At 46.3% G+C, this 18487-nt stretch overlaps 1 protein-coding gene across 5 annotated transcripts in view; it reads right to left on the bottom strand.

Annotated features, from left to right (window-relative positions):
* Positions 1 to 18487, bottom strand: part of SIL1 (SIL1 nucleotide exchange factor) — a 220020-nt gene that overhangs the window by 145132 nt on the left and 56401 nt on the right. For all 5 annotated transcript variants that reach the window (XM_046000372.1, XM_046000371.1, XM_046000374.1 and 2 more), the window contains one exon: positions 13650 to 13785. In XM_046000372.1, coding sequence (XP_045856328.1) covers positions 13650 to 13785 — 136 coding nt within the window. The remainder of the gene's footprint in view (positions 1 to 13649; positions 13786 to 18487) is intronic.

The raw sequence follows: 18487 nt of genomic DNA, 5'->3' as shown, positions 1-18487 counted from the left end.
TAGGAAAGTCAATCTCAAAGGATATCCAGTAAAAGTGCCGCCCTACAACATCTTGTAATTGCTAAGCCCTATATGCTATAGGCCTGGAGACACTCCAGTAGCTGCCATCAGGTTAGTTCTGAGGCCAGAAATGGGGAGAAAAGCCCAAAATAGTCAGTCTGGAAGGGAAAGGTTCAGGTCCAGTCACATTTACACAGGCTCAGAGGACAGGGAGGCTATTCCAACAAGAGCTTCCTACTGGCTCGGCTACAGAGGGAGCAACATCTAATGTGGTCCAGACTTGGCCCAAGTCTCTGCCCGTGTGGCCAGTCTCCTCGCTGCAGGAGCCAAGCAGCTGAGGACCCTTTGCTTTCCAGTGGCCCGGTGAAGAGGGGAGCAGAAGCCTCAGAGGCAGCAGCAATATCCTATCCCTACGGAACAGTCTCTGAGGTGCTCACCGCTCCCTCGTACACATGCCAACAGTGGGCTCAGCCCATGCTGGTCCATGGCTGCCAGACTAAGAAGGTCCTGTTCTAAGACATAGGTGAGCCAGCAGCTCACCCTTTTTCTCCCCACCATACATCTCTCTTTGTCTTTGGCCCCCAAAGTCCTATTCTGCCCTGTGCTCTTTTATCTTAAATTCTTCTGAATTACCTAGGGATGGGGAGGAGAAGACAACGTTCAACCAAGTCTTCATAGCCAAGCATTTTCTAAAACTCAGTGCCTTTTTCCCCCCTCTTGTCTCCCCCACCAGAGGGCAAAGGAGGACCCAGTGTCACCAGTAAGCCACTCTCAACAGCATCATGGCCTCACCAGCACTCACCTGGAAGCCTCAATGGCTTTAAAGGGTCAACACTATAATTACAGGCTTTATAGGTCTATCAAGTCCCTGGGATGTGAGAGACCAAACCCTGTACCTCACAGATACTAAGACATAGCCTTATAGGAGACACAGGAGTTGCTTGGGAGGCAAAGCAAGAAAGATGGGAAGCTAGACATCCCAGACTCCACCCAAGAAGCATACGCAATAAGGGGTGCAGTACAGGGATAGGGAGGCAGGACATGTTCTCCATACACAGGACCTGCCTGCCAAAATTTACTGGATGGCAGAAATCCTAGATGTGGGTGAGGATTGAGTCATGATATAAATCTTCTTTTTCTAAGCAGCATGTGCAAAAACTCCTCCATCTCAGGAAGGGAAGGGGGGCATGGGGGCAATATGTGGGGAAGGTGGTGGTCTGCAATCAGAAGCACAGATTTCATTTTAATACTAGAGCAGCCTCCTCAAATTACAGAGTCCATTCTGGAAAAGACATGGAAGCTAACCCGGCTTTGGATAATCTCAACACCACTGATGGGAAACTCTTATCATTGCAGTCTTGATAATTTGCTTGTAAAAAGCATTTTTTCCTATAACTATAAATCAATCCCTCAATGCAATTTTAGAAATCTATTCCCCACTGCCCCCGAAAAAAAAAAAAATCAGCTATTACCAGAAACTCCAAATGCGAGACAGTAGAAGCTGAGCTCCAGTATAATTAGGGGAGATTCTGAATGGTGCCCCGAGGCAGACCATACAAAAAAAGGGTAGAAAGGAGTTATATACGTTCAGAAAGCTCATTTGGGGAAGAGGCTGTGCATAATGCATGCAGGCCCCAGAGTATAGACACTCCCTCCCCACGGCCTGCTCAGAGGCAGGCTGTGAGCCACGATACTGGCAGATGGCTGCCCCAGTGGCAATTCTGCATGCTCCAATGGCCGCCTCCTCCTGCCCACCCTCAAGCACAGGCTGATGCTCCCACGAGGGGTGGGGAGCAGCGGCAAACATTACCCCTAAAGAATAGTACCTTTCCCCAGGGAAGGTAAACATTTCCATCAGAAGGCAGAAGCAATTTCTCTCTGTGCAGGAAAAAGGAGCCACAAACATCAAGTTGCTCATTCAAAAGAGACAGATGATCTCTGCAAACCGAGCAGTGCCAAACCATCTGTAAAGGGTTTGCACATCCATCAGCACAAGTGGCTATGTGGGGGGAGGGGAGCAGGTGTGTGGTAGGTCTACTCAGGGTACAGGACTCTCTGACCTCAGGCCATTTGTTATTTGACTGGAACAGAAGCCCCAGGGGAGTGGAAGCCAGAAGTTTTCCTGAAGGGGCTCTAGCCTGAGCAAAGGTGCAGCAAAGCCACTCTCCTCTATTCCAGGTGCCCCCAGTCCTCCCAGTCCACACCCAAAGTCGGTCTACTTCCAGCATCTACACTCAAAACCTTTCCCGGTGCTCTGTTGAATTTTGAGCCAGACACTTCTTCCCACCACCAACCCCCACCTTTTTTTTAGTCACATGTGACCAAAAGAGAAATGACAGTTCACTAGTCTTATGCCTAAAATAACCTACAGAGAAATATGGTTTATGAACTCCCCTGTAATAAAATACATAATTCAGAGCCCAGCCATTTGTCACACTATTGAGTAATCCACATGCATCCCAAGGGTCAGACAACAAAATCTGTAAATCAATAGCAAAAAGCAGTACACCTTAGCCACTAAGGTAAAACACAAAAAACATTTTTTAGCATTAACTTTTTTTTTTAAACTTAGAAAATATGAATTTCTGACAGCAAATACTTGTGAAGGAGTTGTATGCCAGAATGGAAGAATTTATCCTTTCTAGAACCCCCTCTGACAGTTGATTTCAGTGGAAAAAGAAAACCCCCAAGATTCACATTTTTCCAATTACAATAATGGCTTTCTTCTACACACCCTGCCATTAGCATGGCAGAGATGACCAATCAGTCATAAGAAAAACACATGTACATTCTGCACCCAAGAAGAGCAAGCAAAATGCCTGCTTTGTGCAAGAGCAAGGCACTTAAAACAGGAAACAAAATAATAAATTATTGCAGAGCTGGGTCTGAACTTATTTTTCTTTTCTGGATGATCAAACACTGAGTGTGAGCGTAGGGGTAGGCATCTCAATCTGCAAACATATTGCCATAGTGACTGGTGCTGAGACAGAAAGATAAAACAGGCAGAACTTCATTTATATTCCAAGGAACAGAGACAAGTGCCCTGATCATTCAGCCCTACAGAGAGTCCTAATGCTAAATGAGGGGTCCCCTTCCCAACCACTGTAGAGCACCATCCAGGATCAGACGTGGGGTGTGTGTCTCCACTGCTGACCAATTATCGGCCTACAGCGGAATCTCTCCAAAGGGTGCAGCAGGTACACAGGGGCTACAGAAGGAGGCGTTGGGGCCCTTAGTAAGAGCTCGCCTTCTCGGACACAGGAGGTGAGATGGAGTCAGGTGGGATCTGCTGTGCGTGGCTCTACTCTGGTCAGTTTCTCTTTGTACCTAACACGTCACTTGGACATTAACTTTCTTGGTTTTGTTTTTTTGTTTTTTTTAAAGATTTTATTTATTTATTTGAGAGAGAGACAGCGAGAGAAAGCATGAGAGGGGAAAGTCAGAGGGAGAAGCAAACTCTCCAAGGAGCAGGGAGCCTGATGTGGGACTCGATACCAGGACTCTGTGATCATGACCTGAGCTGAAGGCAGTCACTTAACCAACTGAGCTACCCAGGTGCCCCAACTTCCTTGGTTTTAATTTTTTATTTTGAAATGATTTTAGACTTGGATAAAAGCTGCAAAAAAAAAAAAAAAGAAGAAGAAGAAGAAGAAGAAGTAGAGATCCCATAAACCCTTCACCCAACTTCCCCTGATACTAACATCTTACAAAACCATAAAACAACTAACAGAACTGAGAAATTAACATTGGTACAATAGTACTAACTCGAGACTTTATTTGGACTGTACCCATTTTTCCTCTAATCACTTTTTTTCTGTCCCAGACTCTCATCTAGGAAACCACACTGCACATAGCTTTCCTGTCTCCTCCGATCTTTGACATCTCCTCGGTATTTCTTTCTTGACCTGGATGTACTCGCAGAGTAATGGCCAGCTTTTTTCTAGATTATGCCTCACTGTGGGTTTGTTTGATGTCCACTCATTTTTACTACAAGAGCTGTTGCTATGAACCTGGCACTATAGTGAACAATTAATATGTTCACCTCATGTACTACTTAAGACAACCCTCTGAAGTAGGTATTACTTACTATCACTATTTTGCAAATGATACTTCATTAAACCTTAGTAAAATTAGGTAATGTGCCCAAGACTCCCCAGCTGTAAAAGGGAGAGCTGAGGTATGAGCCTGGGGAGACTGATTCTATAACACTCCACTGCCAGCCAAACTCAAGGCACTCCAACAACAACTAGATGCCACAATACAGCTGGGACACTACCTTCTGAAGAAAGGGCATTCTAGCTTTTGTCATTTTTTCCAAAGGAGACAAACAAACCCACTTTAACTTCTAAGTTCTGCCCAAACAACCAAAAATTTCCTTCTCTTTACAAGAAGCACCTCCCTGGCCCTAAGGACAAAGACGAGGCCACTGTCCTGAGACCTCACTCCTGACTAGCACCAGGCAGAGAGAAAATAAATGAACACGTAGGTGTGCTCCACTCAAAAGAACCCCCTTCTAATGGCCTCTCCAAGGGTATGGAGACACTGTAGTCACAGGATTTAAAACAAGCAAACAAACAAAAAGCAAAACCAAACCAGAAACTTCTTAGACTGCTTTTCCATGCCAGGCCCAGAGAAGTCCAACACAACCTGGCACTTCCTCTTTCAAATTAGGCTCTCTGGGAATGCTGAAGCACAATCCATTCATGTAGCACAGGAGCAGGGGGGTGGGGTTTGGGGGGGTGTCAAGGGACAGGGCTATGGGAGATAGGGTGGGAAGCATTCCAGCTGTGCTCCAGGATTTGTTTTTAATGCTTGTAACTTTAGATCACTCAGTTGCACAGACTTGATTTTCCCAAATAGCCTCTCTGGCAATGCTAATATGTTTTTCCTCTTATTCTGACTGATCAGCGAAATGCATGGCTGGAAGGACTGCCTTCAAAGTAATTTCTTTGATGCTGGCAAAACTGAGAAAATATTCCCCCAGCTACACACCCCCACATCTATCCATCCCTGCCACCTGCCACTCAGCTGCAGGTAAAGGCCATTACAGTAAACAAGGAAAGGAGGCAGAGAGGGCAGGCAGCAAGGGAGGGTGGAAGGGAGAAGGACTCAGGATATGAAAATGAGGAAGGGAGAGAGAACATTTTGTTCAAAGCAAGTCACTACAGAACCCAGACTTTTTCTGACATGCGTAAGCAGGGCCAGATGATGCCAGCAAATAGGTGAAAAGACAGCCTTCTTTTGATCTGTCTCTTCCTTCTCCCCACTGCCTTTCAGCTCCCCAAGTGTCCCCACCAACTCCATTACTAAGATGGACTTGTGTAAAACTGACACTGCAAATGGCCATCCTTATTACTGCTGACTTTACGCAAGAGTCCCTCCCCTTTGCAATCTACCACTGATACCGGACTCCAAGGTATCTTCAGCTAGGTACTTTGATCAAATACTAGAAGTTGAAATGCTAATGGTATTTAGGGAACAATTCCTCCAGCTTCCCCTTCTGCAATCTAACCTAGGGAGAATCTAAAGCCAACTAAGAGCCCTCAAATCAGACTGCATAAAACAGGGCTACTTAATCCACTGTGTTTAGGGACATCTGGATCTACTCCTAAGATCCCTAAGATTTAATCTAGAAAACAAAGCTTGAATAATTCTGCATCCTCTTGAGTAATTTCCCCCTCTCAATGTCAACAGCCTCTAAAATTCACATTACTTTGTTCCCACACAGGCCTCAAATAGCACTGCTTTCAAACAATGATCTTGCAGATTGAAATCCTGGGAAAAGCAATGGGATTTGGAATCCTTCACTGACAGACCATGGGCTCTAGAAGAGACCAAGAGAAGAGGTAATCACTCCTTGGTGCAGCACCTTGAGATCTCCCTTAAATAATGTATACAAGGCACCAGGGACAAGGGGGTTTTCCAAAAAAATGTTAGTTTTCCTCCCTTCCCCAACAGCTGGACTAAAGTTCCTGGGTCCTCTACTGCCTCAGTCATTCTTGGCCATGATAGACTAGACAACCTCCTCACCCTCTGTCCAAAAGCCTGACTTGGCAAACCAGGATGACAGAATGGAGATTAACAAGATGATGTTTATACAACATGTAGAGGGTTGCTGGAATGAGGGAATAGAGGTAGTTTTCTTTTTTCTCCCTAGGCAAAAAAAAAAATTTATAAGTAGACCATATTAGTATTGCCTGAAAACTCACCTCTACCCAGATAAACTAATTATGTCTACAGATAATCAAATCTGAAAACTTTTAATCCAAGAAATGGTTCTTTCCATTCAAATAACTGCTTATACAAGCCCAAAACAGACTATTCTCTAATTAAAGAAATTAAAATACAACTCAATCCTTGTTTGCCCAAATCAACATATTATGGGAAATAAGGCAAGACCAACAATCTATTTAGTTTATGAACAGTATCAAAACAAAAGCCCCACAGGACCAAAAATACAATCAGCCTGATACAGCACAAGCATCAAAAGGCTCACAGAGCCCCCTACACACTAGTTCTGCTTCATTCAGGTTCTTTTCAGGCCCACTTAAGAAGATCAGTGGCCAGTGGGGTGCCACTCCAACTCTGAATTTGGACACTGCCAGGGACCTAAAAAAATACTGATAGTCCCTGGTTCAGAAGAGACAAGGTTGGAGCAATTTCAGAGGAACTTCTGGTAAAGCTCTCCAACTTGCCCCATAGGCCAAAGGTCTCCTTACTAAGGAGGACATTCCAACAATCCCCTTAAATGATGTGCCTGCCAGCTATCCCAGTCTAAGGCTCAGACTGCACCAAATCCAATGCTTCTGACCCCCAACAAAGTCAGGCTAGGCTGTCAAATGCCAATGCCCCCCCCCCTTTTAAAAGTAGGCACCATGCCTGGCATAAAGCCCAACTAGGCCCTTCCTGACACTGAACACCACTTGGTTCTGACCTCTTGATGGTCTCAGCATCTTCCTCACAGAGGTTCTTCCTCATCCCTCCATTGCCCAAGTAACCAATCAAGTCCTTCTCTCGCATTATCCAAGGTAGAAGCCCCACCCTCAGCCTGGCTCAGGAAACAGAAGACATCTAAGTAAAGTTTCCTCAGTTTCCCTCTACCTCCTTCCCATTGATCTTTGTTGTCTCCTAGCTTCTGCTTCTCATTTCCAAGGCGCATCATATTCAATAGGCCAAGACTTTCCATCTGGCACCTATACAATTTTATCTCATCAACGGTCTCCTCTCTGGGATTTCAAATCTGTCAACACTGATTCCTTTCTATTCTGCCTTCAAACATATACAAAGGTATCTCAACTCAGTTTCAGTGACCCTGCCTCTGGGAAGTCTTCCCTTCAGGGCCCCTCCTCTGTGTTCTTACCTAACTATATTCCTGTCAGGGGGTCCTCCTACACCATAAGCCTAGGTAGGCATTCGATGCCCACCACGTTATCTCTAGCATCAAGCATTCCATCTTGATGGAATCAACTGTACATCACTGTAACATACAACAAATGTAACATAAAATAGACAATTTTTTTGACGTCACTACCACCAAAATTACTGTTTTAGTTCTGTTCTTCCATTTACTCTTAAACACCTCAAAGCTAGGAGTTTCTATCATCTTTCTTCATTTCCTCATCTCCCATTAACATCACAGCCCCTGATTGGACTCAACTACACACTAATAGTTTACACTTACTTACATCATTAGTTCTACTGCCTTGTTAGCTCTCCTCCTCATCTCTCCTCCCACCCTCTCTCCACCATCCCCTATCTGACAGATGGGACTCTGCCCACCACCATCTTCCCATTATTCGCTATACATTCCTGTCTCTCCAGCCAGGAAGATGTACTCTTACTCTGAGGTCTCTGTTCCTGTCATCCCCTTCCTGTCCACTCATGCCTCCTACCTGTCCTCTTCTCTACCTAGTCAAGTACTACCTCCTCTTAAGTTACCAATCAATTCCTACCTCTAGTGCTATCACAAAACCAAGAATGGAACAGGTTCTGGAAAAGGCCCCCTCATTCCAGCTCAAGGCAGTCCTTGAGAGATACTACCAGCCCTGATGAGTCCCAACCTTAGAGATGGCCTGGTCAGTTTTAGCCAGCAGCATGAGGCCAATATGAGAGAAAAAAAGGGAAGTCACAGCTACACAGATTGTCTGAGCTAAAGCCAAGCCCTAGGCATGAGAGCTGGGACTCATTTTGGCAGCTAGTTTTCCATTATCTCTACTCCAGTTTAAGTTTTTCATTTCAGCCAGTTTGGGTATCCTGACTTTTGAGAGCTGAGGCTATGCCACTCTGCTAAGTAGTCTTTATTAAACCTCAAATAGAACAGGTAGATGGAGGAAGCAAAGAAAGGCAAGAGTAAGAGCCTAGGGTAAGCATTAAGCATACAAATGCTTGTTAGAAAGCGGACAGTCAACAGCTGCTCTCCATCACCACCCAAGTCCGCAGATTGCAAACTGGACCCTGGCCTACCCCATCCAGGTAATGAAGGCCAAATCCTGGGCAATGATGCTCTATGCCAATGCAGAGCTCAGCCAGCTAGTCTCAAAGTGGCCTCAGCCTTGGCAGTCACTGCCATGGAGTTCACAGGCTTTTCTGCCCTGGCCTCCACCTGTTCCCCCAGGAGGTGTGGGATTTGGCTGCTGAGGGGCAGTAGTCAGCCATTCTAGGAGAACACCACAAATGGAAAATGAGGGCTCACTGAAATGAAGAGATCTAAACTGTATTCATGGAACCTTCTGGGACATTCATGTATTCCAACCCACCTTCCTTTTCTCCCCAAGGACAAGGTAATTTGGAGCCTCAGAAAATGCTCTTATAGGTCTCAAAAGACCTGGCATCCTGCTATGCCCCAAGCAGTTCTCCTGACAAATTCTTATTACCAACATACAAAAGAGATGCTCAGAGCACAGAATGCTTAACAAAGGCTTCATAGATGGTTGTAGTGATGGAGATGGGCCAGAAGTATAGGTAGGAAGGAACAAATAAAGCTCTCAGGGAATCCCCAGAAGACTTAAAAGGCTTTGAAATGGAGAGGGGTGGGGGGAAGGCACTGTGAAGAAAGAAGGAGCACCAGAGAGAAGCTCTGTTGAACATCTCATCCTTGAAAGTTGCTGGAGATAGCAACTTGTGTTCAAGAGAGGAGACAGACTATCCTAAAGCCACACAAAAACCACCGTTATTTCCTCTATTTGGTCCCTGTTACACATTTCCAGTGCTGCACTTGAGCCAGGAAAAGATGAGCAGAGACCTATTACTACAGACCTCCCTCAGGGCATTACCTTCTGCTGGCAGACAAGTCCCACTGCACCACTCTGATAAGACACAGCAGTTAACTTATAAACTGCCTTTAACTAATACTCCCATAGTCACCCACCGTTCATGGGCCTAGACGTGTGCATGGGAAGGGTGGGACAGAAGCAGGTCATACACTTGTGTACCATCATGGAAACGAGATCACCCATAAGGAGGATCTCTCCACACCAGGGGAAGAAGGGAGGGTCACCTGCCTCCCAGCCACACAGCTGGGGAGGTGGCAGAAGGCACAGGGAGCTCTGCCCCTGAGTCCCAACTCAATTCATCCTGTAGGATTTTCAAAAAAAATCTGGTCTTTATCCTTGGTTCCTGGCATAGAGCTCCTAAAACCTTTGAAATTTACTGAGTGACAGTAAATTCCAGAGTTATTCCACAGTTTATGCTGATGAGATGACTCTTGAGGAGTAGAAGAAGGGGAGAAGGCAGCTTTAAATAACTTCAGGATGGGGACAGGTCACCAGAAAGAGTAAGCCATGATCATACAGTTGGAACTTTTAGCCCCATCTGCTGACCTCAAAGAAGAGGAGAGAGGGCTGGAGACTGATTAAGTGATTGGACATCAGTGATTAAACTCAATCATGTTTATCAAATTCAACCTCCATAAAAACCCCTGAACAACCAATTTGAGAGTTTCCAATCTGGTCAACATGCAGAAGTTCTAGGAGGGTGGTGTGCCCAGAAAGAGCTGGGAAGCTCTGCACCCCTTCCCCTATACTATACCTTGCCCTCTGCTTCTCTTCCATTTGGCTGTTCCTGAGTTGGACCTTTTACAATAAGCCAACAAACCCAAGTGTGTTCCTAAATTCCCTGAGCTAGAATTTGTTCTAGGAAATTACTGAAACTGAAGAGGGGGTTGTGGGAATTTCCAATTTATAGCTGGTCATAAATACGGGGTGATCTGGGACTTGGAACTAGCATCTTAAGTAGATGTGGTGTCACTGAGACCTTTAACTTAGGGATCTGACACTACCTCCAGGAATGTGGTGTCAGAATTGAACTGCTGGACATGCAGGGGGTATCTGAGGACTAAAGAATCACACAGCCCCTTCCAAGCTGCTAGGGGCCAAAGGCCTCCCAGACAATTCCACAGAGTCACCCGGACCAGAGTCAGGTGCTCCCTCAGACAGATGTCCAGGGCCTGCAGGAAATCAGACTCCTCTCTTAAATACTTGAAACAGAGTAGTTGGTTTACTATAAATGAGGTTTTTAAAATTCAATTCCCTCCTATTGCTCGTGCAGATCTGAAATGATCTGACCAGATGGCTGGTGCTCTATAATTCTTGGATTGCTCTCATCAGTTGTTGATGATTTGGATTTTTTTTTTTCTTTTCCCTTTTTTTTTTTTAACCCCCTCAAATGTGTTCCTGCATAGGCTTTCTGCATGCTCCCATTAAGTGGGCTCTTTGTGCTGATGCCAATATTTCTGAGGTTCTAACAGCCTCAGAAGTCAGTTCAGGTCAATAGGGTGCCCCAGGTTTGAGGTTCCCTGAGCCCACATGGGGCCAACAAGCAGCACTGGATGACGGGCAGGACAAGGCTCTTTGCTCAGGCTGCCTTGTCAACCTCCACTTCTCCTTCAGGTCCCAAGAAGAGGAAAGCAACAGAGGTATATTTTTTAAAAATGACAACTATAGCCACTTACTATTTCCTATATGCCAAGTCCTGTGTGAAACATTCTACATATGTTAATCTTGTTTTAGTCTCACATCATCTCTGGGAAGCAGATATTTTCAGATGAGGAAACTAAGGTTCAAAGATTCTCATTAACCTGGCCAAGAACACACAGCTCAAAAGAGAACTTTCATGGGGTTGAAGGCTCAGCATCATAAAATTTGACTCACCATTCCACTGAGATCTCAACAATACAGAGAGAAGGCCTCAGCCTTCCCACACCCTCCTTTGTTCTCTCAATGAGCACAGGACACTTCCACCAGAACATCCAAAACACTCTAGTGCCTTTTTCTGTCACTGTATCCTGAGACTATATGCTACTAGAAAGTAGGAATCATGTCTCATTTGCTACTCAAAAAGACAGCATGGCACAGTGGTGAGGAGTTCAGGCTTGGGGCCAGACAAAGCTTGTTTTAAACTGTGATTCTACAGTTTAAAACTGGTCATTTGACTAAGTCACTTCTAAGACTCAGTTTTGTCCATAAAAGTGAGGGTAGTTATAGCACTGGCACCATTGATACTCAGTAAATGTGACATATTACCTATATCTCTGGCTACCAGTACAGTGCCTGGCACAAAGCAGAATCTCACAAGTGCCCAGGGAGCAGAGACTTCACCACATTTGGCTGTGACCAGCTTTCTGTACACTTGATCTTAGCCAAAAGGCCAAGAAGTGATAACCAGCTTTCTGTAGTAACAAGTACACAGGCACAAAGTCCTAGGTCTCAGGGATCTTCCACCCCAGGACAAAATTTCTGAATTGCCTGCCCAGAACCCATAGGACCTGCCAGCAAACAGCTTTCCTCTGCTTGCTTGTGAACAGCTGATGCTGAATCCACACTAAAATGCTTGCTGTGCCTCCGTAAGGTGAGACAGATCCCAAAATAAACCAGAAGACAGAGAGAGACAGGAAAATCACTTCCAGGAACAAGCGGCTCACAGTGAGGATGCTGACAGTAATAACAGAGGCAGGTCGATTTCAGGAGGGTGACCTGCAGCTGCTGCAGGGCTGAAAGGCTGGGGCCCAATTCCCACCTGGCCTGGTGGGAAGGCCCATGAAGTCATAGGTAGGTCCCCTGGTGTTCCAGACCACAGCAGGCAGCCTGGAAAGCTACCTTCCTATGAGCCCAGACCATGTATCCCATGGTGCCCTCCCTGGAGGCCTGAGGACAACAGAACTGAGGTTCTTCCTTCAGACACCTGAGGGGACAAAAGTTACTGAACTGGGAATAATACCTATCAACAAAAACTAGCCATTTTCTGAAAAGTCCCCAAAAGATATTCCATCATCCTCCTTGTGCCGCATCCCTGACTTCCAGGCAGAAAAAACTGTGCTAACCTTTCTGCTCCCTCATCAAAATCTCTAGGGGGTGGGCACTTTAGGGGCACAGAAGTCTCTCCACCTCACCATAAGTGACCTTCCCCATCAAAGACCAGAGAGGACAGGAAGCCTATACACTCATGTACCCTTACTAGCATCCAATTCCACAATCAAGTTCAAGGGATAGCACAAATGGAGAATTTACCAATTAAAATCAGAACTGAATGTACTGAGTGACATCCTGATGTCAAGAATCCTCACAACAGGGAGGGCAGGACATTTCCCCAGTGATAGGGATTTTCCTAAAACCTCCCCCTGGCTCCCACTTCATTTCCTTCTTCGGTGGCATCAGCGACCTGTATGCAAGTCCAGCAGGAGTGCTATCACTACCAGAAAGTTGGCTGGCACAGTGAACGCTGCCCCTGACGGCACAGAAGCAACGGGGACAGTGAGGACACAGCGATGAATACTGGCTCGGAGCAGACCAAACCACAGTGGCAGCTGCCAGGGCTGGCCATCCACCTTGCCACAGCACACAGTGCTAACAGCCCGCTCTGGAGAACAGACCCAAGTGTTCTCATAGTGGGGCTACAGTCAGTAAGGCTGGAACAAGGACAGTGGGGAGGAAAGTGGGTCGAGGCTCCATGGTCAGTGACCTAGGACACATCAGCTGAATGACACAGGTCAACAAGCCTCCGTGTTTTCACAGTAAAACCGAGACAATAACAGTTCTTACAGTTGTGAAGACTGAACGAAATTATGCACACTCAGCACCTAAGACAGTACCTGAATATGGTGAACTCTCCACAAATGCTCATTACTTTCTAAGCCATGGGCCCAGGTTCATAAAAGAGCTAGAAAGTTGTTCTTTCTGAGGATGCCCCATTTAGAAACCAGGCCAGGATCAGCCCCTGTTTCTTGGCACAGGTTCTTTTAGCAACAGAACATTCCTGCCCCGCACCGGTGCTCAGTACTCTCCCGTGAACAATATTTCAGCTGCACTGAGCCGAGCAGCAGAGCCTAAAATAGCATTTGCAGAGTGAGGCACATGTCACTGCCTCTCCTGTGTTTCAGAAGCACACGGAAAGAAAGTTTTCAATCACTTGCTCAGAACGCTCGGCCACCCACCACCTGCCTTCCTTTCATGGCAATAACATGCCACAATCTCTGCTCTGCTAGAAAACGGAGGTCCCTAAGCCCTGCAGCAGCAGTCGCCACTCGGAAGAACCACACTATTCCCCTCCAGTGGGCCACAGAGTGACCGCTCTTCCAAAGCAGCCCTGTGGGGATGAAGGACATATGCACTTAGAATTCAGAGTGTGTTTCACAGGGAGAGGGCTGGGCTTGGTACCTGGCCGAAGGGCCTGCCACTCATGGGTCGGGTGAAACACCTCTAGGACCTCGGAGTCCAGCTCCTCTTCTGCTGTGGTTTCCTTTCTGTCTGCTTCTTTGGTCCTGCTCTTCTCTGGGCTGGTGAGCGCAAACTCCTTCAGAGAAAGGAAAACACAGGGCATGACCCACCATAGCAAGATACCAGGTAAACAAAAAACATGGCCTGGGTGGTATACCTTTCTCTTCCGTCCTCCTCTCCTCCCCAGCCTAGTCTGGACCCTTCACAAGGTTAGCCTCATAACAAGTATGAGTGAGGTGATACAGTTACATCAACACAGCAGGTGTTATGTGTATATGAGGAAGGAAAAACTCCACAAAGTTCATTACTATCACTTTTTAAAATTTCTTTAATTTACTTATTTGACAGAGAGAGAATGCGCACAAGCACGGAGGAGAAGGAGAAATGGGGCTTGATCCCAGGACCCTGGGGTCATGACTTCAGCCAAAAGCAGACGCTTAACCAAATGAGTCACCCAGGTGCCCCAGTTCATTACTATCTCAAGGGGGTTAAGGGAACAACCTAGGGAGAGGGGTTGGCAGAAGAAGACAGTAAGAGCCTTTTGCTTTTTACTTGCCCTGCTACTATACTGTGTGACATTTGAAACTCTCACCTAATTGCTCTTATAAATAAAAAAGATGTATTTAAAAGAAGAAATGCACACATGAATGGGAGAATAGGTCCTCAAATGGCCACCCCAGACAGACAAAACCTGCCAGCTGAGGCCCAACTGATACGTACAGGGCCCAGCAGGGCCTGGCAATTCTCCGGGGTGCCTACGGGGCATAAATGACCCCTTGGGACATAACAACCCAGGGTGAAAGGGCTGCAAGTGGGAAGCTGGGAGTCAGGCTGAGGTGAAGGGGGAAGAAGCCAAAGCCAAAAACTAATTCCTAAAACCTGTTTCATTCCACCCCACAGAGAGCATGGAGGATTAATGAGATGGTGTCTGTGGAGCACATTGAGCTCAGGAGACAGAGATGCAAGATAAATACCAAGTATTATTCATTTTGCTTCTTCCAGGCCTCTCCTTCTTCCTATCCCATTTTTAAACCTTTCTTGCATAAAAGCAGTAGGGCCTCAGGAAACTGGAACCAGAGGGTTCCAGAGCTCTGGATAGCAAGGAGGAACCCCCACTAGCACACTGGGAGGTTATTTCACCCTTCGCACCTCTGGAGCCTTCCTGTAATAACAGTGAGCATATTTTGTGAATTCCTATGAACCCAAACCTGAGCTAGGACCTTTAAACACATCTCATTTTGGTTTCCCAACAAGCCTAACCTTGAATGGGAGGTAGCAATGCATCTCTTCCAAGCAGCACCCCAGTTTCAGATAGGTATCCCCACCTACCCAGCACCTGAGAGTCTGACCTTTCAGTAACTGTCAAAGAAAAGGGCAAGGTGTTTAGTTAATGGTGATGATAATGGAAAGCCCCTCCAAGGACTTTTACATTTTACGAAATCAAGGCATGGAATTCAGATGGCAGGACTTCAGATCTTGTTCAGGACCTGTAAGGAAGAGATCTTGGACAAGATGAAGCCCTCAAATCATGTCACAAGTAAAGAGAGGCAAAGACTATAGCACAGTGGATAAGAACTCAAGCTCCATGTCACATAACCAGAAGTTCGAATCCTAGTTTCTCGTGACTCCAGGAAATTTACTCAATTTTCTAAACCTGTTTTCATATTTGTGAAGCAAAAGTAATAGCGACATCTAGCTCATACATGAGACAAGGCACCACCTTGTAAACCACTAGCTCTGGGTATGGGGTAGCCATTACTCTTATCACTTGTAAAGACAACCATAGACTACAGGTTGGATGAGTCTGCTATGACATCCAATAGTGACTACACAATGACATGACTCAGGTCAGGTTTGGGTTGTGGACACCTGAGTTGCCTGGCCCATCAAACCTCTCATATCCCTTCAACATGGAGTTTGCACAGATCTGAGCTCAAAAGAAAACTAGGAGCAAAAGAGCAGCCATGCTTGTGAGACTGAAATAAAGACAGAATGGCAGGAGACACTGGCCAACAGCCGGATTTCCTAAGAGCAGGTTTTGTGTCCATCTCTTTCACCACAGTACCCCCATGCCCAGCATAGTTCTTAATTTACCATCATTCAAGAACAAAGAAATAGGGGCGCCTGGGTGGCTCAGTGGTTTAAGCCTCTGCCTTCGGCTGGGGTCATGATCTCAGGGTCCTGGGATCGAGCCCCGCGTCGGGCTCTCTGCTCAGTCGGGAGCCTGTTTCTCCCTCTCTTTCTGCCTGCCTCTCTGCCTACTTGTGACCTCTCTCCCTGTCAAATAAATAAATAAAATATTAGAAAAAAAAAAAGAACAAAGAAATAAAGGAACCACTCTCTCCCACAGGCAGGTACATGTTCTGGATGCCTTGGAGTGAGGCAAGTCCAAAGTAGCCACACCTGCTAGAGCCCAGGGAGTAGCCCCACGTTCTAGAACAAAGACTACCTTGTCCACAAAGTACCCGAAGACTATAAGGCAGGGCCCATCCATGCTGGTCAGCCTCTGCCAAAGGCACCATACACTAGACCATGGGCCTAGGGGAATGTCAATAAAATGTACCCCCAAAGTGTGTGGGTCAAATGCCTTAAGGGGCCAAGGAGGGCCGGGTGTCCAACAATGGGGAGTGCTTGTGCTGTGAAAACTGGAGTCCTCCTGCCTTGACTAAGGAACACAGCTGCTACTCAACTGGTCCACCACTGCCATGAAAAAGAGAAAAACAGATTTTTACCTCAACTCTTCTTATTTTAGAACACTAAGAGGACCAAACGAAACATCTCTAAGCTATAAACTGCAGTTCTTGCTTTAGTCTATTAGCCAGGTAACTCCTGGCAGGTGTGGCTGTAAGCAAGCAACCAAACTCTCATCTCCAGGAGAAGCAGAAAGAGGCAACAGGAATGGTAATGATGAAACATGGCAGAAAGCCCTTCAAACTCTAGGCTGGTCTGTGTTCATTCTCTTGACTAGAGGCTGGGAAAGCCTCTTTTTCTAGATTCCTTTTAAGGTTAATAAAGTAAATTTAGGAAGGAGACTGATGAACCACTGAGCCACATGCCCCAAGCCCTAAAGGAGCTAATAATCCCACCACCCCACCACTGCTCCAAATGTTTTTTGAGCTTCCGCTTGGTGTCACCTCTGAACCAGATTTTAGGATACACACACACACACACACACAAAACCTGCCATTATTTTACAGTACAAATCCTTCTTTAGTGCAGGTGATACAAATTGGCGCTCCTCTGATCAGCTCACCCTATTCACCAAATCTAACTCTGAGTGACTTTAGACTGTTTGCCCAAATCACATCTGACAAACAGTGAGGACGTCAGTCAGTTCAAAAGGGGCATTCCAGAAAAGGTTTTGAGAAAAAGCAGATCACAGGGATGAGGCTGTCATGGTAACAGCAGCTACCATCCGTAGCTCCAGGCTATAAAGTGCCTTCCATGCTGCACAACTCATCCAAGTTTCATCTGTGAAGCACACACTTCATTCCCATTTTACAGATGAGGACAGGTATGGGGCCTGTGCAAAAATCACACTGCTGAGAAAAGCAGAGCAGAGATTTAAGTCAGGCCTGCCTGGCTCCAAAGCCCATGCAGGAATTTTGACTCCCTTCAGTGTTTCTGTTCTTAGTCATGTGTCCTAAAGGCTGTGCCCTAAATGCTGAGGGAACTGGTGGGGAGGGCAGTGAGATCACCTTTGCATATCTACCAGCACATCCCCCGCCTCCCAGGGGAAAGGGAAGACTTCCATGGACCAAGTGAAAAACCACAGTCTGAGAGAAAGGACAAGCAAGACTAGCTTCTCTGTGCTCAGGTAGCGTCCTCAACAGGAGAAAAAGACTAAGAGGTGACAGAAGTCAGCCAGCCCTTGGTCAACTCTCAAGTAAACCCCATGTCTGGTGCCCTCTCAGCTGGCTTCTTGCGGCTCTGTTCCACGCTGAAACCTCAGCACTCTCTTTCCCCTGCTACCATCACTCCAAATACCAATTTCTTCTCAACTGACTGGCAAGACATTCCAGCTAAGGTGTTAGCTGACAACAGCTTACCATGTCTCACTTCCTTGCACTTATATCTGAATAAGAGATTCTTAAAGACCAAAGCCTTCAAGATCCAGGAGAATGAATGAATCTCTAATGGTAAGTTGACAGACGCTGTGACAGAGACAGATTGCCAGGGCAACATTCTGGGACAGGACCCCTACCTGCCAGAGCCCTACATTAAGTCATAAAAGCAGCCCTGCGCTTACTAAAAATAATAGCTGACATTTATTGACCATCCTCTGCCAATCCCAATGCTAGGTGCTCTGTATATGTAATCACATATCATCTACACTGAAATCTTAACAGAGAGGTATCAAGCCTATTTTCTGGATGAGGAAACAAAGCTCAGAAATGGCCCAACTGCCAACATAGGTGGTAAAAGGGAACTTCCCAAGGGTCTCTGCTCCTTCCACTGGTTTCACTACCTTCTACATCACTCACTACCTTCTTGAAGTCCAGGATACCACACAACCACACTCCTTCAGCATCCACACCACCTAAGCTGTGGCATCCCAGAGAGGTAGGATGATAGAAGCCAGGAGAAGTGGTTGGTTCCACACCAAACCCCGATACACAGAAACAACCCTTCCTGGGTCGCCATTAACCTGCACAAATGCCCTTGGGGAGGACAATTCCAGGCCACCAGGAGCTCTTGCTTGGACTACGGGCTCTGAAGAAAGGATCATAACCACCCCCTCGTCCCCCACCACCCATTTTCACTGTTGTGATGGTGGC

Source organism: Meles meles, chromosome 3, assembly GCF_922984935.1.
Source record: "Meles meles chromosome 3, mMelMel3.1 paternal haplotype, whole genome shotgun sequence".
Classification (NCBI taxonomy): Eukaryota; Metazoa; Chordata; class Mammalia; order Carnivora; family Mustelidae; genus Meles; species Meles meles.
Note: the sequence above shows the minus strand (reverse complement) of the source record. Positions and strands in the feature narration are given on the sequence as shown.